Raw genomic sequence first — 20,452 nt, 5'->3', positions numbered from 1 at the left:
GAGGGTGGAGAGCATACACTGTGTCCTACATGAGACACTGCTCCTTTATGGGCCATAGCCAAATCACTACCTTAAACAACCAGAAGATGGCAGCAAATTAGAGAACTGTGATTAAGATTTAAAATTGCACACAAGGTCCAACCGAAATTGTACTTCCGCTTTTAACCCAACCCCTCCTACAGACATACGAATAAATATAGAGTTTTTGTTGTTGTTGAGAAGTGTGGGGGGTGGCCACACTTCGAGATGTTCTTGGGGGTTAAGTGCATTGCTCAAGGGCACACCAGCAGGCAATGGCATCTAGGATTTGATACCATCAACCCTCCGCTCACCAGCTCACTTCCCGACAGATTTTTCCCGTTGGACCCAGGATTCAAACTGGCAACCCTCCAGTTGCTGGCTCGGCTCTCTAGCCTGCCGCCCCCTGCCATGTGTGATGGAGGTGGCATTAGGCCTAATTTAAATGTATAGATCTGAAAATACAACCAACAACTTAGATTTGTTTGCTCAATAAATCTTACCTTTAATATAGTTAACAAAGCAAATTATGGATTTAAACACTCCAATCAAGTATACAGTTAGCATACATAACATACTTTAGCGATTCAGCTGTCACTGTACTGTACCCTCATAAAACAGAGGATGACAGTTTGGTACCACCATTATAAAAAGTACAATAAAATAATGAGACACTCGCACACACATTATTGTAAAAGAAAAAAACGGAGTAAAAAAAGAAAAAACCGCTTAAAATCCCTGACTTTTACAACAATAAGTTACTGATGTTTGCTGGAAAATATGAGATTGTTCATGAATGTCAAAAAGAAACAAAAAAAATGTATATTCTCACTATAAGGCACTGAGGGGGATTAGTTGTATTCCCTCCATTTTAACTACCGTACTACCACCACCACTCTGTTGTGGTGTGGAGCAGACTAATGTCTGCTATTTGGTCACAGTTTTTACAATGGAAAAGGAACTTCTCAGGCACTTGGGACTGGTACTTGGTTTATTACAGATGTCAGAGTGAGAGAACACCACAGAATAACTTAAAATAGAGCATATTGTTGAGCATATTGATGACATCTGAGGGAGTACCCTGTACCACAGATGAAAAGATTGGTGAGGGTAACAACCCTGCACTTCAAAATGATGTCTACATTTCCCAAGGAAGAGGAAATAGAATAAATTATTAAATCACATGTCAACTTCCTGCACAATTCCAAGTGAGAAAAAAAGCACAGGACAACTCTTGGAATAAGACTGTTAAACATTTCCCAACAGCAATGCACTTACCGGCAGTTAGTTATTGCATCCTATTATGGTATTGTACTGTATTGTATCCTCAATAAGTATCTTCATTAAGCTACTCAGAGAGGAGCCTTTATGAGGCACCTACTGCATAAAGCCATTACAAACTATTATTAGCTAATGATCAATAAAGTCTGTAGTGTTCCCAAATATGCCTTTGTTCATAGTCCAAGAGAGAGATTTATTTGTCAGAGATATCCAAACTCTGGGAAAATTACCTTTGAATTAACGTTTTATCATATTAAAAAAAGAAAGTGCAGCAGAATTCCCTTTACAATGCACTAATTTTGTCCAGGGCCCAAACATAGTGCACTATATACGGAATAGGGTGCCATATTCGTCTCATCATCACCTCTAGTGGGGAGCAGTGGGGATGTACATTTCATGTCTCTAACCCAAGCGTGACAGAGAAACTCTCAGTCCCGTATTGACCTCAACCAGAGAGCTGGGACTGGGAGAGGCTACCTGGTTTTGGGAAGACAGAAGGATACATCAAATGGTCTGCCTAAGAAGGAGAGGGGATGTCTGAAAGAGGTGGGCAGTGGGTTGCTTCTTTAGGCATAATCAATGAGTGCTGTCCATATACTGTGGCACTCCCCACTAGGAGGGTTCATAACAGCTGTAGGCGTATTGGCAACACGATAAACGTTATCCTGGACTGCTGACTGGGAGGGAGAGGGGGAGAGAGCTAGTGTTTGGGGGCTTTTTGGCAGTCTCTCTGTGGTGGTGATGATTCTGCTCTTCTCTTTCTCTTTCACCCTTTTATCTGTGGATAACCTGGTTGTTCAGTAGCCCAGGGAAGGACTCCTCAGTCTCTGTGCTTAACGAACCACCTGGACACAGGAAAGGAGACAAGTGTTCGCACAGTGTTACATTTCAAAAGTTCGCAAAACTTTCAACGCATTACACTTTCAAACCAAAGTTCGTCAGACGTCTAATGTCAAGATGAAACCAAGTCCCCACTGTTATATCGAGCTTAGCTGTAAAAGAAGGCAAACTGGCACAGTTTCACATTGTACGTTTTATGACATGTGCCACTCATTCTGACAACCCATTCATACGTAAAGCAGCACACTGTCGTAAACCGTAACAACGTACAGTACGACGTACAGCGCGTCGTACCATACATAACATTTCCCCCCCTTTCCAAAACCAGGGACTGGTACTAACTAAAAATGTCCATAGAACCTAGAGTGATACCTGTAAGAAACATTAACCCTTAAACTGAAGAGGTAAACAACGACTCTCCAAACTAGACAGTTCCGTCCATTAACCTGGAGGTTGGCTAAGACACCTAACGGAGCCTAAGAGGGAATGGAGGTTAAGTAGTCCTCCAGATGAGCAGGGCGAGTTCGTGCCCGCATAGGCCGTTCTTCAGCCGCCACCGCTTGTGGCTCTGGCCCTTCGGGAGCCCACAGAGGCTGGGACTCGGGTGGTAGTAGTGGAGGTCCATCAGGTGGTGTCTCTGTCTTGTTGAAACCCTGTTTAATTGTTCTTTGGTACCTGGTCACTGCCTGCTTTGCTTGGGTGCGACTAGTCGCCGGTGCTGCTATGCTCTGTGTTCTGAGTCTGTCCAGTGGCCGTTCCATCTCACGACCTAGCATGAGAGATCCCGGGGAGACCTGTGTTGTTGGGTGTTTGCTTGCTCTGTAGCGCATGAGTGTTTGGTTCAAGGTAGTACGAAACGTGCACCCCTAGACCAGGTGCGCTCAGATGCCGTTCTACAGCGTTTGGTTGAAACGTTCCACCCCTTCTTTAGCTTGTGGGTTGTAGTAGGCCATGCGGATGTGTTTGATTCCCTTGTTGCTGAGATAGGAGGAGAACTCGACAGAGGTTAGTTGGAGCCCATTGTCCTTGGTGAGGGTGAGGGGTAAGCTCCACCTTGTGAACAGTCTGTCTAGGATGTCCATGATAGCCTGAGCTGTGACAGTTCCGACAGGAACCACTGGCCACTGAGTTCATACGCCACCGGCGGACTTTCCTGTTTTCCCACTGAGGAGGAATGCAGCACAATCTCTGAACAGGGCTTCAATGTCGTGGTCGATGCCTGGCCACTCCACAAGGTCTCGAACACCTTCACTATGAGTGACCTTTGTGGGCTATGGATAGAACACGCGCACGCAGGCCACCCGGGACCACAATGCACAACCCCCGAGAGACACAGACGTCTTCCCAGCAAGAAAGCTTGTTCTTCACCCTGGCGAAAGGCACCAGCTCTTCAGGCACACATGCTGGCCATCCAGTGCGTATGTAGGTGTGCAGGGTATACAGTGTGGGGTCCTGTTCCGATGCTTGCTTCAGTTCCTCCAGTTCAGTTCTCAGTTCCTGAGACGGCTGGCTGAAGGGGAGCGTAGAGCATTTGTACGAGCTCTGTTTTGTCGTTTGGCAAGACAATCGGAGCGTCAATGGAGCGTGAGAGGAGGTCTGCAACCACGTTATCCCTCCCCAGAGAGAACTTCAGCTGATAGTCGTACTGTCTGAGGCGGTCGGCCCATCTGTGCAGCCGGAGTGGCTTGTGTCCAGCTCCTGAGGCTCACACTAGTGTCGTGAGAGACTGGTGGTCGGTTCGGAGCGTGAAAAGCCGGACGTATAGGTAGAGGTACCACTTTTCGCACGCCCAGACACAGGCCAGTGCTTCTTGTTCGACCACAGAGTACCGTTACTTAGTGGGGCTCAGGGCCCTCGAAGCAAAGGCGACGGGCCTCTCAATGCCATTCTGCAGCTGTGAGAGGACAGCTCCTAGTGCTCCAGCTGAGGCTTCACAGGTGACCCGTGAGCAGACCCGTGTTCAGGCCCATGACTCGTCTTTCTTGAGGAGCTGGCGAAGGGGCGCTGTGGTCTGAGAGTAGTGGGGCAGAAACCGGAGGTACTAGGCTGTCATGACCAAGAATGAGGCCACCTGAGAGGCTGAGGTAGGTTCTGGGATGCGGTGGACGACTTCAATGTTTGACATGAGTGGGCCAATGCCTTTTGCCGACAGGCGGACTCCCACAAACTCAACGGCTGGAGCTGTAAAGGTGCACTTTTCGCCGTTCAGGGTCAGGTTGTTCCACAGTAGAGGACTGAATACGTCACTGACATTTTATGACATGTGCCACTCATTCTGACAACACATTCATACGTAAAGCAGCACACTGTCGTAAACCATTACAATATACGGTACCATACATAACACCCACGACATCAGTTGTGTAGATCCAACAACTGCGTATGCCTCCACCAAAAATGAATGGCATATAGCTGGGTCAATATATCTTGACATTAGTCTACTTCGGAAAACATCTAACTTTCATTTATGAGTGGAATTATCTTTTAAGTCAAGGAGGGTGGTGGAACAATGCAGTAACACAGAATGTATGATGTAAAACTGTCGCTCTACCAATGGTTGGTGCACCATTGCCTTACCATTATGACAGCTGTACATCCATATGCGGTGGCCGTCGTATCTGCATCTGCACTTCATGAAGTTATTGGAGTAGTCGGACTCAGGCACCTCATAGTTAGGGTTAATAACAACCTGTGGGACAGAGGCAAATGCTGCGAGTGGCCATACTGACAATCTAACAAGACTGTGTCCGGCAGAGACAACTAGTCCAACATGGAGATGACAAGGAAGCCAATCCAACTCTACAACTAACAAAATACATAGTTTGCATACAACATGAAAAACCTCAATCGATAACATAGAATAATAGTGGTGGCATGACTTTGGTTACGGCCAAAATTGCACCCTATTCCCTATAGTGCACTACTTTTGACCAAAGCCCTATCAAAAGTAGTGCACTATATGGGGAATAGGGTGCCATTTGGGAGTTTACAGCATGTAACCAGAAAAGTCACTTACCTGGAATATGTAATCTCCGGGATTAATGTCTGTGATGTCGATCCACTGGCAGTCAATATCATGTCTGTACGTATCCCAGCAGCCCACAGTGATGCCTTGTTCCCCAAAGTTGGCACACTCATATCTTTTCTCAATACCTGCCAAAGTTATAATCAATCAAAGACAAACAGGTAAGCACATACTTTTGCATGATGGATGTTTTTGTGAGTGACAGTTGGGCTATTGCTCAGAGTTGGATGGGTAAAGGCTGTATTATATTCCGCTTGGAGTGAGGAACACTGGGTAGACGAGGGCTTTCCACACTACTGAGCTGAACAAAGCGTAGCCAAACCTACTGAACTTGCCTATTTACACATCTGCCATAGTTACTGGAACCAGGCTGAAAAGAATGACACAGCACAGTTTGGTTCAGGTTGGCATAATAGAGTAAAAAAGGGTAAAAGGTTGCCGGAGGATGGCATGAATAGGTAAGCTGCATGGCCTCGGTCAAAAGTAGTGCACTGGGGAATAGGGTGCCATTTGGGATGCACACTGTCTCTCCAGGCTCTTACCCTCTTCACATTCGGTGTCCTCCAGACAGAAGCTGGCCTTGTGTCCCTCTGCCACCTTGGTGCCGTTGAGGCTGAGCAGGTCGTAGTGGGTGAACACCTCCATGCTGTGATAATGGCTGGACACAGAGAGAGACACACGTTTATTCAACTAACCTCTAGCTTGCAATCACAGTGCAATCACAGTGAGGTGCTTAGTATATTCTCTCTGAAGCAGATAGGTTTCTATTCCAGAGCTCGAGACACTGTTGAAACACATGGCACCAAGGCCAAAGAAACCGAAAATAAACATTTATTTTAAAAATGGCGATTCTATGTATAATCCCACAGGGCTGTTGGCAGAAGGCTGATTGGAGCTCCGCTGCATGCTGTCATGTTTTGGCCACCTGAGGATATACCAAGGGTTTGATGTGTGTAGAGCTGGTGACTGTATGAAGCTGCCAACATTGCACAGTTCACCCAATGCCTTGACCACAAACATCTGAGACGTTTCAGTCCATGGTCAATTACAGGGCAGAGAACTTATGGAAATGGAACATTTTCAGTGGAACTTTCTCTTAACATGTGTTTTTTTTTGTTGTTGCTTCTGACAGTTATTTCCAAACAGTGCTAAAATAACCAATCCTGTTGGAAAAGGAAATGATCGGACAGTTTCACAGACAGGAACAGCCATTGAGCTACTTGCCTGTGGCAGTCATGCCACACCCAGGAGTGGCGTTCAGCCTTGGGACGGAAGTCAGACTGTCCGTTGTTGTGGATCTGGGAGGAGAAGCGCAGCAGGCGGCGGTAAGAGTTGGCAGGGGTCTCGCTGGAGGTGGTGGATAGGCAGTTCTCCTCATAGGCACACTGCAGCATGAACATGGGCCTGTCCTCCATATAGGTGGTCTGCTCCACTATCTGGGGGTTCAGCACCAGGTCAGGGGCAGCTGAGGGGAGAGCAGGGAGTTCTGGCGGTTACTGGTTCGAAATCAGACCGTACTTTATCCTCACAATTTACTGTAACATGTAGTCCTGCTGACTACTGAAATTACAATGTTACAGGTCCGCACTCAAAAGATTGAAAGATAAGATTGAAGGATGCTTATAATAGTCATCAAGTCATAATAGGCCAGGCAAATGCATGTTTTTGCATGTAAGCAATCATCCTCTTTCAATGCAAGACATCTAGTCCAGGCAGACGACTGACTGTCTGTGAGGAAAAGACAGTATGGGTTCTCTTACTCTCTGAGCAGGAGACTCCGGCAGCATTGCGTCCCCCTCCTTTAGGACAGGTAAGATGAGCTCCGTGGTGCAGGCACTGGGAAAGGGACATCTCAGTGCCAGAACATCGCACTCCACTCATCACCACAGGGTCAGCACTCACCTCCCCTGGCCAGTACCACGTCTCCTACGGGACAGGATCACAGCATGATAGCAGTCAGGGAATGGTTTAGATCAGACAGAGAATTTGGGGGAATTTTGTCATAGGTTGTGTTTGCTATGCTAATATACTATTGTATTTATATGTTCAATTAAGTAGTTGGATAATTCAACAGTACATGTATGTAGATACCAGTAAGTGTAAATGAGTTTGAAGGATGTACCGGTAGTTTTCACATTCATTATGAGGATAGCAACACATACTGTATGGGCAAAGCAGTTTTCCTATCAACCACAAGAGGGTTGGTATCTATCTGCAATATTAAAGCTTATCTACCCCCTAAATTAAAAACGAAAGAAAAAAAAATATTTATATTTTTTACCACAAGAGGGGGCAACCTGTTCATTATCTCTCTAGCTATGCATTAGTGGCACTGTTACTTGGCTTAGTTCTTCATTTATCCCTGAAGTGTAGCCATCACACATATTAAAACCAACTACAGACTACAAAATAGGTATGGTTTAACTGTATTCATACGTTGTGTTATGTTGTAATTCAGGAGTAACAGTAATCATTCCTCATAAATCTCTGTTCTATAGCAAACATCATTTCTACCATTCCAAGGTTTACAGAGATTTTCCAAACCCACTATTACTGTTATCAAGCAGTCTAGTAAAAATCCATTTGACACAACAAATACTGTGCTGTCTGATGGGAAGGTCTGTGTAACGCTTCTCAGGTGCAAACAGTTAAGAGATGACGGTCCTACAACACCAGAGGAGGTTTTTGTCACCCCTGGCAACTAGAGACATACACACACTGAATGAGGGCCCTAATTTGGGAAAGCTGTCATTTGGAACAGAATTGATGTCAAAAGGACAGACTACATGGTATGGGGGCCAAGGACATTTTTAGATTCACAACAGGCTGATGACCTTTTTTCAGTAGGGTAACTGTACAGTGCTGTAATGCTGCATGTTTGGACAGGTCGTCAATCAAGGAATTTGTTCTTAATTGATTTACCTGTATAAATAAAGGTTCAATAAATACACATTTCAAAAAACGTTTCTCACCTGGAAGGCATTGCTGGCGAAGCCGAGGTCAAGCTGTCTGCACACGACCATAGCCTCGATGGTGCCCCAGCCATCACTGCACACCGTACCCCATGCCTGGGAGCCGTTCCTCTCCACCAGCACCTCCACACGCCCCTCGTTTGGGTTACGTCCCCCACTCAGACGCAGCTGCACAGAGAAACACATGAGAGGTATTTAGCTACAAACACACAGATAGCAGCAATAGGAATACTACTTTGTCCATTACTACATTATACAATGTTTATATTTTATGAAAGAAAGAAATGTGCTGTAGGTAAATGTTCAATCTTATTGACCTTAGTGATGAGAACAGCACATAAAGTCTCCGTTAAAGATAGCCTGTGCTTTTTACCTGACTAACACACACACACAGACAGACACTCACCCTCTCCTGGAAGCCCATTGCTGGGACGTTACACCTCACGGCTGCATCCTCCTCATGGCTGCAGCCCAGCGACTCTTTGTTGAAGAAGCACTCTGTGATGGACTTCTCAAAGCCAGAGCACTCAATCTCATTCATATGGACTGGGCCCATACCTGGGAAACACAAAAAGGAGAATAATACTGGTAAGGGATGGGCAGAGACTCTTGGAGTTGACTCTTTCCCAGACGTTCAGGGAAGCTAAAATAACAGTTGAGTATGGCCAAAAACGGTGTGGTTCCACGTTGACAGGTAAATGGGACTGTGGTGAATCTAAGTCAAAGCCCAAGACTCGGTGTTTCAGTCAACAAGCTCATGGGAGACCACAAATTCTAATGCTTTGCAGGATCTTGTCATCACTTTATTAGATGAGTTTCGTTATTGAAGGTTAAAGAGGATGTTTTCATGTCTGTTCTAGCTGGTCTGCTATTAAGATGTGTCTTTCTGTAACTTATTTTCCTGGAGGCCTTAGATACAGAGATAGTGTTCCTTTCTGCTTGACAGTAGTAAATCATGTAGGGAAAATATTTTTCCAAAAGGAACAACCAGTCCAGAATTCTCTCTGGATGCTTCTCAAATGGTACCCATATCGTCACTGTCTGATGAAAACCTTGTAATAATATGTTTGCCTATTTAATATACTTTTTTTACATTTATTGAAAGCAGTAACTCCCTTCAATGAAAACTGAGCATGTCAGGACTCTAGGACCAAAAGAATGTATAAAAGGAAACTCCAAATGTTTCAGAAATTTTAGTTTGTTAATGGGAAAATATTATGTTTTGAAAAGTTCCTGTTTTGGAGATAAGAGGTTTTCATCAGACAGCAACGATCTAGTGTACTACTTTTGGTCAAAAGTGGGGACTATGTAAGGGATAGGGTGCCATTTGAAACTTAGCCCGTCTGCTGTTTCCATGTTCCATAATGTGCCATTATTCTGTAATTTACTACTCCTTTTTTCAGTGTCATGCCTGTGTGGACTAGCTCAGAGATAAAACTAATAATAGCTGTACCTATTCGGAAAACAGCAGTGTGCAATTCCTTTCAACCCTGTTATAGTGTCCCGTGTAGCTCAGTTGGTAGAGCATGGCCCTTCACTTCAGCTTCACTCAAAATAGGTGAATTATTTAAAGACACAGTTAAATCAAATCAAACTTTGTCACATACGCCGAATAAAACAAGTGTAGACCTTACCGTGAAATGCTTTCTTACAAGCCCTTAACCAACAGTGCAGTTCAAATAAACTAAAGTAACACAATAAAATAACAATAACGAGGCTATATACAGGGAGTACCGGTACCAAGTCAGTGTGCGGGGGTACAGGTTAGTTAATTTGGTAATTTGTACATGTAGGTAGGGGTGAAGTGACTATGCATAGATAATAAACAGTGAGTTGCAGCAGTGTACAAAACAAATGGGAGGGGGCGTCAATGTAAATAGTCTGTAGTGGAGTGTGCATTTGTAGTGTGCATTTGATTTTATTGTTCAGCAGTCTTATGGCTTGTGGGTAGAAGCTGTTAAGGATACGTTTGGTCCCAGACTTGGCGCTCCGGTACCGCTTGCCGTGCGGTAGCAGAGAAAACAGTCTATGACTTGGGTGACTGGAGTCTCTGACAATTTGATGGGCTTTCCACTGACACTGGCCTATTATATAGGTCCTGGATGGCAGGAAGCTTGGCCCCAGTGATGTACTGGGTCGTATGCACTACCCTCTGTAGCGCCTTACGGCCAGATGCCGAGCAATTGCCATACCAGGCAGTGATGTCACCGGTCAGGATGCTCTCGATGGTGAAGCTGTAGAACCTTTTGAGAATCTGGGGACCCATGCCAAATCTTTTCGGTCTCCTGAGGCCTGAGGGGAAAAGGTTTTGTTGGGCCCTCTTCACGACTGTCTTGGTGTGTTTGGACCATGATAGTTCGTTGGTGATGTGGACACCAAGGAGCTTGAAACTCTCGACCCGCTCCACTACAGCCCTGTCGATGTTATCGGGGGCCTGTTCTGCCCTCCTTTTCCTGTAGTCCACGATCAGTCCACGATTACAGTTACTGTAAGATCTACTGAATACATCATTTGGACTGTGAGTCAGCGATACCTACTGTATATGGGGAGGGTCCATGCCTTTAAGCCTCAGTTATTGGTCTGCCTCTGCAGTAAAAAAAAATATCCATGCTAACTAATATCCCCGCAGGTAATACTGAGTGAGAGAAAACTGGTCAATAAATAGTATGTCCTCGTTTTGGCAGGGCCCATGTCCCTGGAGGGAAAGACGAGGTCTTGAATAAGGGAGTGGATACATGATGTACTCTTTAAATATAGTATTTCTCTCCACTACAGCCTTTCAATTACAGTCCTGGAATATGGCAAGTATGGCCTTGCATTGTTCAGCTCACTGTGACCCTGAGCCTGTATTCACAAAGAATCAGAGTAGGAATGCTGATTGGGGAACAGGTCCCCCTTTTTCATGTTATCTTAGTCATTATGATCCAAAAGGCCAAACTTATCCTAGATCAGCACTCCTACTCTGTGAAGCTTTACGAATATGGGCTCTGAACTGCAGAGAACAAATAAAAAGTTGAACTGATCCATTCCATTTCTATAACCCAGCCTGATCCGGTCCTCCAGCAGACTTCCTGTTGTTCAGGTCAGGGTTAGTGACGGCTCAAAAAGTCAGCAAATAAGGGATAGTATTACAGACTGTTAGATCTTTTGGACATTTTCCCTTTGCAACATTTGGTGAACACATGTAGTTCTAAAGCTACAGTACACAATTAAGCTGTTCATGTAAATGTTTCTTTGTATTCCAGGAACTCAAGTGGTATCTCATATTTCTACTCAGACTTTGCGCAGTTAGGCCAATGTTGTTTGATTGACTGTTGATTGAAAATGGTGAAACAAACCCAATACTCTTGAACAACTACTCTAAAAAATAAACAGAAAAACTTGCATGACCTCTAATCTGATTTTGATTACCTATGTAATAACAAAGGTGTGTTTTTAAATCTATTCAAGGCCTTTTACATAGATCAAACATGATAATAGTCAACTTCATCTTCAGCCCAGTCAACTGCTAGGCTGACCAATATGTTGGAATGCCCATCATGTACTTGGCCAGATGTAATATTGTGATTGGCACTGTTATTGTAAGTAGGACTGAGTTCCAATCCCTACCCTGTCCAAGCCGACCACCAGAGAGGGCCTCCTTGGCACTCCCGAAGCCCAGCTCTCGACACACCACCGTGGCTGACAGGAGGCTCCAATTATCGTCACAGATGGTTCCCCACTCGCTGTTCTTTAGCACCTCCACACGACCTTCCCCTACGATGGCCCCACCTCGCAGACGCACCAACGTTTGCTGCAGGAACAAGAGGGAGATCAGACCCATAGTAGGCCGAGTTAGTCGAACACCCAAAGCAAGGCATATGCATTAAGTCACATTAACACATACTGAAATATGAAAGACAATAGAAGGTACTGTAAGTAGACCTTAATGGTCCAAAAAGCAGAATTACAGAGTTCAACTTTCCATAAATGAATGATTCCTTATAGAGAAATAAATAACTGTCTAGAGGTTGCCATCTATAAAGAGTTACAAAACCTCCGTTTTGAATTGGCTCTTTCCCAGACTTTCTGGGAAGCTAGAAGAAAGATTGAGTGAGGGCTGTGAGTCTACAGACTGGGTGGCTCCAAGTTTACACAGTGGTAAATGTTACTCCCATTTACAGTTTTGGCAAATTGGAAGTGGACACATTAGTAGCATAACCGTATCTTATTTACTGTGATTTGTAATTACAGACAGCAATGCATAAGTGTTAGCATGCAGTTTGGGATTGACACCGATTTGTGGTTTGTGTTCCCATGCCAAAAAAGGAAACTATAACCTATAATATTCTAAATAGGTATATGAAAAACATAAAATACCAAAGCCATCATAGAATGTTTACATATTCGAAAGCAGTAAGTATTTGAGTGATGCCTGAATATTTCTTAGGTGAACTTGTGGCAGGGAAAGAGGGAAATATGGTTTTGAAAATTGGATTGACAATTTGAACCGAAGCAGGGACAGGAATAGAATTCTCAAATGCAGAGAATTAGCTTATTAGCAGTGTGCCATATTAGCAGTGTGCACAAACAACTCTGGCAACACAGCGAAGTCTTATTCTGCCTCAAGTTGTTCAGGATCCTAATACTTCATAGTGTAAAAATAATGCTTTCCCACTTGGAACAAACTGGTGTCATGTTCTGACCTTAGTATGAGGTCATTTTTCCATAGTAGATTGGTCAGGGCGTGACAGGGGGGTGTTTTTGTCTATGTATTTTGGGTTTTCTGTTTTCTATGTGGGTTGTCTAGATTGTCGTTCTGTTGTATTTTCTATGTTGGTGCCGGGTATGGTTTCCAATCAGAGGCAGGTGTTTTTCGTTGTCTCTGATTGGAAGCCATACTTAGGCAGCCTGTTTTTCATGGGGTTTTGTGGGTGGTTGTTTTCCGTTTCGTTGTTTGTACCTGACGGGACTGTTGTTGGTTGTTTTGTTACTTTGCAAAGTGTTTTCATTAAAAGTAATATGAGCACTTCACACGCCGCATTTAGGTCTCCTTTAGACGACCCTTATTACAACTGGTTGAATCAACGTTGTTTCAACATAATATGTCAATGTATTGTGACATGGAATCTACGTAGAAAATACATTGATGACTTTTTCCAAATCAATCCAATGTAAACTGTGGTTTTGAGGGTGAAATTTCAACCATAGGATTATGTCATCATGGTAACCACATTTCAGGATAGACTAACCTTGTATAAAATAGGTTGAATTCGTACCTTTAAAACAACGTCAGATCATCAAAGTTATATCCACTATCAGAAAACTAGACTGGGCAGCACCACCTACTGGAGAATGTATCAATCTACAGCTACCCTTTGGTCTCCCATAGAGAGTTTTAACCAAACCCAGTGCTGTTTATCTTTGATATTAGTCATAGACTATTACCAATGTGCTTTCATGAGAGTGATTGTTAAGAGATCTCCACTTAAAAGCTAAACAGATTCACTGTTGCTGTCGAAGTCATTCCAAAGGGTAGGTTTAACAGTGCAAATTAAATTTGACCATACTTTATCACTCATATCATCAATGTTATTTAGGCCTGTATATCATTTGCATTAATCAACAGCTATTGTTTCAATTCATCCAATAATTCAACAAAAAATAGACAATACAATAGGCCTAGAGTTTCAAGCTCTGGGCCCGTATCCACAAAGCATCTCAGAAAGGTCCTAGGAATCCTGTTAAAACTGGTTTTAAAACAAAAAAACCTCTCAGAGTAGGTTTTAGGGTGATGCTAAGACACTGCCCAGACAAACTCTGAGCCAGGAGTAAAATCAACTCATAAATGTTTATTTCACCTGGTAATCACGACAGTTTGAGGTACAGCAAAGGAAAGATAGTGATGATGCTCATTGACATTGTTGCAAATGATGGGGAATAACCAATTGCAATGAGGCATCGCCAGCTGGGAACTCTATAGCACGCTTCAGACAACCACGGTGAATGTGACTGTACATATTAATGTTGCAAGTGTAAAACGTTTGATTAATTTCGCTTGACACAATCACTTCTCTTAATTATCGCCTAATGTTTTGGCATGCTTATAACCTTTTTTAAACACATTTTTCTGGTTGTTAAAAGCAGAATTTTGACAGTGTTACCATTATATCAACACACTCATCACTACCGTTTAACAATCAATGAGGTATATAAACCCTGGATTGCTATTGCTTTATATTGGCCATTGAGAGGCTTTGAAGCCACCGGTCGGCCATATGTGACTCATTTCAGTAAACTAGGCTTATGTCGCGCGTCACTACTTCACAGGAGAGCAATTTGAACGTAAACTTTTAAAAAAATCAAAATGCAGAAGGCAGAAATGCCTTCTGGAACAAGTGAACTTTCATGTGCCTTAATAACAAACTTGTATGCCATCTGTAAATACTAATAAAATTGTTAAATTACGAGCCTAGTTGGTTTAGCAACAGAAAAAGACATGATTGGCTGAGATAATGGGTGGGCTGGACATGCCGAGAGATGAGTTCGGATTGGTCTTCCATGTAGTACGCTTCTGTCTACAACATGAGCTGGTCAGTATGTGTAGGTAATCCTTTCTAACGCGGCTTTTTGAAAGATATCACATAGTAGAACTGCAAAGCTGTTGCTCTCCACTTTCTGGAGGACTGAGTTTTGAAATCAGTGGAATGCAAAGTGGAATTAGAGTATGATAGCTTAGGTTAGCTAGCTAACATTGAACCTGGTTGGTTAGCTATCTGGGAAGGCAGGTAGCCTAGTGGATAGGGCGTTGGACTAGTAACTGAAAGGTTGCAAGATCGAATCCCCGAGCTAACAAGGTAGAAATCTGTTGTTCTGCCACTGAACAAGGCTGTTAACCCACTGTTCCTAGGCCGTCATTGAAAATAAGAATTTGTTCTTAACTGACTTGCCTAGTTAAATAAAGGTAAAATAAATAACAATTCATGCAGGGTAGTAAAGTTATGATTATGGTTCATTGCTGAGCTTGCTAGCTAGCTAAACAAAAGACTCCACTATACAAGTAACGATTTCAATAGAATGTTCATGATGTCACTGCGATGACTGTCGATAGACGTAGTTGGTAAATTCACTCTGGCTATCTACTCTGATTTCAGAGCACTCGTCTGAGTGTGACAGAGCACAGAATAACTGACAAATTTACGAACTTTCTACACCCGTTGAATATGGCAGGTATCAGTAAAAGTTGGCAATTAAATTGTTGCCAGCAGCACAGTTGCAGTCACCAACACTCTGGATAACAGAAAAACAGCCTAACCAGCTCTGCTAGGGCGAGTAAAACGGTCAAAGTGAGCTGTTCCCTTATTTGTGTCTGGAAGTAGCTAGCAAACTAGCCAACGTTAGCCAGTTAACGTGGGTGCTTGACTGCTGTTAGGTCAGAACGCTCGGATCAACCCTACTCCTCGGCCAGAGCATCCAGTGCGCGCTCTGAATTTACGAACGTACAATCTGACAACGCTCTGAGTTTATGAACGCCCAGAGCGCACTCTGAGCACACTCTGGCACTCCAGATTGAATATACAAACACGCCCGTAGTAGAGGTCGACCGATTATGATTTTTCAACGCCGATACTGATACCGATTATTGGAGGGCCAAAAAAGGTTGCTGCCGATTAATCGGCCGATTATTTTTCCTTTTTGTAATAATGACAATTACAACAATACTGAATGAACACTTATTTTAACTTAATATAATACATCAATAAAATCAATTTAGCCTCAAATAAATAATGAAACATGTTCAATTTGGTTTAAATAATGCAAAACAAAGTGTTGGAGAAGAAAGTAAAAGTGCAATATGTGCCATGTAAAAAAGCTAACGTTTAAGTTCCTTGCTCAGAACAAGAGAACATATGAAAGCTGGTGGTTCCTTTTAACATGAGTCTTCAATATTCCCAGGTAAGATGTTTTAGGTTGTAGTTATTATAGGAATTAAAGGACTATTTCTCTCTATACGATTTGTATTTCATATACCTTTGACTATTGGATGTTCTTATAGGCACTTTAGTATTGCCAGTGTAACAGTATAGCTTCCGTCCCTCTCCTCGCTCCTACCTGGGCGCAAACCAGGAACACATCGACAACAGCCACCCTCGAAGCAGCGTTACCCATGTAGAGCAAGGGAAACAACTACTCCAAGTCTCAGAGCGAGTGACGTTTGAAACGCTATTAGCGCGCACCCGGCTAACTAGCTAGCCATTTCACATCGGTTACACCAGCCTCATCTTGGGAGTTGATAGGCTTGAAGTCATAAACAGCGCAATGCATTGTGAAGGGCTGTTTGAATGAATGCTTACGAGCCAGCTGCTGCCTATCATCGCTCAGTCAGACTGCTCTATCAAATCATAGACTTAATTATAACATAATAACACACAGAAATACGAGCCTTAGGTCATTAATATGGTCGAATCCGGAAACTATAATCTCGAAAACAAAACGTTTTTCCTGTCAGTGAAATACGGAACCGTTCCGTATTTTATCTAACGGGTAGCATCCCTAAGTCTAAATATTCCTGTTACATTGCACAACCTTCAATGTTACGTCATAATTACGTAAAATTCTGGCTAATTAGTTCGCAACGAGCCAGGCGGCCCAAACTGTTGCATATACCCTGACTGCGTGCAATGAACGCAAAATGACACAATTTCACCTGGTTAATATTGCCTGCTAACCTGGATTTCTTTTAGCTAAATATGCAGGTTTAAAAATATATACTTCTGTGTATTGATTTTAAGAAAGGCATTGATGTTTATGGTTAGGTACAGTTGTGCAACGATTGTGCTTTTTTCGCAAATGCGCTTTTGTTAAATCATCCCCCGTTTGGCGAAGTCGGCTGTCCTTGTTAGGAAGAAATAGTCTTCACAGTTCGCAACGAGCCAGGTGGCCCAAACTGCTGCATATACCCTGACTCTGTTTGCAAGAGAAGTGACACATTTTCCCTAGTTAAAAGAAATTCATGTTAGCAGGCAATATTAACTAAATATGCAGGTTTAAAAATATATACTTGTATATTGATTTTAAGAAAGGCATTGATGTTTATGGTTGGAGCAACGTGTACCTAAGCGATTATATGCAACGCAGGACAGGCTAGATAAACTAGTAATATCAACCATGTGTAGTTAACTAGTGATTATGATTGATTGATTGTTTTTATAAGATGAGCTTAATGCTAGCTAGCAACTTACCTTGGCTTCTTACTGCATTCGCGTAACAGGCAGGCTCCTCGTGGAGTGCAATGTAAAGCAGGTGGTTAGAGCATTGGACTAGTTAACCGTAAGGTTGCAAGATTGTTATCTTGTCAGCTCGGGGATTCAATCTGTCGTTCTGCCCCTGAACAAGGCAGTTAACCCACCGTTCCTAGGCCGTCATTGAAAATAAGAATGTGTTCTTAACTATCTTGCCTAGTTAAATAAAGGACTAACATTTAAAAAAAATAATAATAAATTAAAATCGGCCAAATCGGCGTCCAAAAATACCGATTTCTGATTGTTATGAAAACTTGAAATCGGCCCTAATTAATCGGCCATTCCGATTAATCGGTCGACCTCTAGTCCTAACATAATCTAATGCTATGCTTTCGCCGTAAAGCCTTTTTTTTAAATCGGACAGTGTGGTTGGATTAATGAGAAGATTATCTTTAAAATGGTGTATAATACTTGTAAGTGTGAGAAATTTGAATTATGAGATTTTTGTTGTTTTGAATTTGGCGCTCTGCTATTTCACTGGCTGTTGGCGAGGTGGGACGCTACTGTCCCACATACCCTAGAGACGTTAATCAACTTTCAAAGCAGAATTACTTTCCCATTGTTTCTCAACTGTAGTGTATGATATAACATTTTCTAGCTCTGAGTCTGTACTTTTATCAAAAGTAAAAAACACAATTTCAAATTTTGCTGCATAAGACTGAATCGAGCAGGTCGGTCACATATTGGCACTCCCAAGTAGTAGCAGTCATCCATAGGAAGGAATGGAATTCTACAGTATTTCAATTAAATATTTCAAAATGTAAGTATTGTTTTGTTCTAGTGGGGACAGTAACATTAGTAATCTCAAAAAATTATACTTTAAGGAAAATGTTTATCTTTTTTCATTTTTAGCTCACATAATATAATTTAAAAGTATGCATTAAGGTGTCTGTAATAGAATAAACGTGTAAAAAAGGAATGTATACATTAATAAATGCATTACTATAGCTTCCAAAAAATTTTTTTACAAAGGTGCGGGAGTGCCAAGATGGAGGCGTGGCGGTTTCAACACAGTGCCCCCTACCAATCATCTAGTGTAAGTCGTTGTTAACAACTCTAAATCGCTTTTGGATTGTCGGCCTCAAGTCACTTGCCAATATTGTTGCAAAAAACGTTGCATATAACATTTGAAAGGTCTATCATTTTCATCAAACACAATCAAAGTTAACATAATCCCTAGCCTTCAATTGCCCAATTTATAGGCATGCCCAATTTAGGTGTCACGTTGGTAACAATGATTCGGAAGACAGGCGCAGGAATGCGTAATAGGGTTTTCTATTCAGCCCAAATTACGGCGTGCTGTGTAAAGGCACGGGGACGAAGACCAAACAAACACGTACACAAAACACAGGGTTGAAACCCAAACAAAAGAGCGAGGAGTACCTCGAATAAATACACACGCGCACAATGATTAACACACGGGACGAGACCCGTAATCATCTGTGCAATCCACAAGGGCACAAAACACACAGCACAGGTACTCACACGCACCAACGGCCATTGTAACAATAATCGGACAAGACTATGGAAACCAAAGGGCACATATATACAAATACTAATTAGTGGGAATAGGAGACAGGTGTGCGTGATGAAAGTTCCAGAGGGATCCGTGACATTAGCCATATTTGTTAACAATTTGATATTGCACTTGAAAGGGATAGCTTGAAATAAAATAATGTAAGTAATTAAATAATCGAAAGAAAAACATGTTTATTTATAAGCCTATTTGTTATAAGTATTTAGGCATTTCATGTGAAATAGGCCTCGTGAAATCATTGTCAAAGGCACAAGAGATACTGTTGCATGTAGATCTAGATTATTTATTGATTGATTGTATAGAATTATCCAAAAATTATTTTAACAACTCAGGAACCACTGAATCGCTGCAAGACACCAGTAAAATGTCTCTATTCTCAGCACTTACGACCAATTTTCTACGCTGAGATGCTTTGTGGATATGGGCCCAGGTTGATTTACAATGTAATGATATTTAGTGATTTGAATTGTGTTTGGTTGTCAACACAACCAAATATCATAATTTGAAGGAGATGTATCTTCTGCTTGGATAGTTACATCTGTGTCACTGACTTAGTCTGGCTTTAATTCCAGTTTGTCTACAAATTAATAAAAGTGCATTTAAAGTTTGATTTGATTTAGTCCTATTCAAACACAATTGGATTAAGCCAGAGGCTCAGATGGAACTATCCAAGCAGTAGAGACAGCGCATTCGGAAAGTATTCAGACCCCTTGACTTTTTCCACATTTTGTTACGCTACAGCCTTATTCTAAAATTGATTAAATAATATTTTTTCCTCAACTCCCTGACCAAGGCCCTTCTCCCCCGTTTGCTAAGTTTGGCTGGGAAGAGTCTTGGTGGTTCCAAACTTCTTCCATTGAAGAATGATGGGGCCACTGTGTTCTTGGGGACCTTTAATGCTGCAGAAATGTTTCGTACCTCTCCCCAGATCTGTTCCTCAACACAACCCTGTCACGGAGCTCTACGGACAATTCCTTCGACCTCATGGCTTGGTTTTTGCTCTGACTGTCAACTGTGGGAACTTATACACTGTCAACTGTGGGACCTTATATAGACAGGTGTGTGCCTTTCCAAATCATGTTCAATCAATTGAATTTACCAAAGGTGGACTCCAATCAGGTTGTAGAAACATCTCAAGGATGATCAATGGAAACAGGATGCACCTGAGCTCAATTTCGAGTCTCATAGCAAAGGGTCTGAATACTTATGTAAATAAGGTATTTCTGTTTTTTATTTGTAATACGTTTGCAAAAATTTCGAAAAACCTGTTTGAAGAATAAAAAAAAAATCCACTTTAAAACAAGTCTAACGTAACAAAATGTGGAAAAAGTCAAGAGGTCTGAATACTTTACGAATGCACATCTCCTTTAAATGTTGATATTAAATATTACTTTTGAAGTACAGTAAATAGCCTAAAGTTAAGTCTATCTTACAAACTAATCCGACATTCAACATTTAAATGAGTAACACTTTCATGGCCACATTTTGAGGTTACTGT

General features: G+C 42.3%; 1 protein-coding gene across 2 annotated transcripts in view; it reads right to left on the bottom strand.

The window, feature by feature from the left end:
• Positions 1–498: 498 nt before the first annotated feature.
• Positions 499–20,452, bottom strand: part of LOC106585132 (lysyl oxidase homolog 2B) — a 67,101-nt gene continuing 47,147 nt past the window's right edge. For both annotated transcript variants that reach the window (XM_014170995.2, XM_014170996.2), the window contains exons 6-14: positions 11,746–11,929; positions 8,543–8,694; positions 8,137–8,304; positions 6,925–7,090; positions 6,389–6,629; positions 5,707–5,822; positions 5,156–5,292; positions 4,717–4,828; positions 499–2,144 (exon numbers count right to left, since the gene is read on the bottom strand). In XM_014170995.2, the coding sequence (XP_014026470.1) occupies positions 2,074–2,144; positions 4,717–4,828; positions 5,156–5,292; positions 5,707–5,822; positions 6,389–6,629; positions 6,925–7,090; positions 8,137–8,304; positions 8,543–8,694; positions 11,746–11,929 (1,347 nt within the window). In that variant the 3' untranslated portion in view covers positions 499–2,073. The remainder of the gene's footprint in view (positions 2,145–4,716; positions 4,829–5,155; positions 5,293–5,706; positions 5,823–6,388; positions 6,630–6,924; positions 7,091–8,136; positions 8,305–8,542; positions 8,695–11,745; positions 11,930–20,452) is intronic.

The sequence above is a fragment of the Salmo salar genome, chromosome ssa24 (assembly GCF_905237065.1).
Source record: "Salmo salar chromosome ssa24, Ssal_v3.1, whole genome shotgun sequence".
NCBI classification, from domain to species: domain Eukaryota; kingdom Metazoa; phylum Chordata; class Actinopteri; order Salmoniformes; family Salmonidae; genus Salmo; species Salmo salar.
This window is presented reverse-complemented; position numbering and strand designations above follow the sequence as displayed.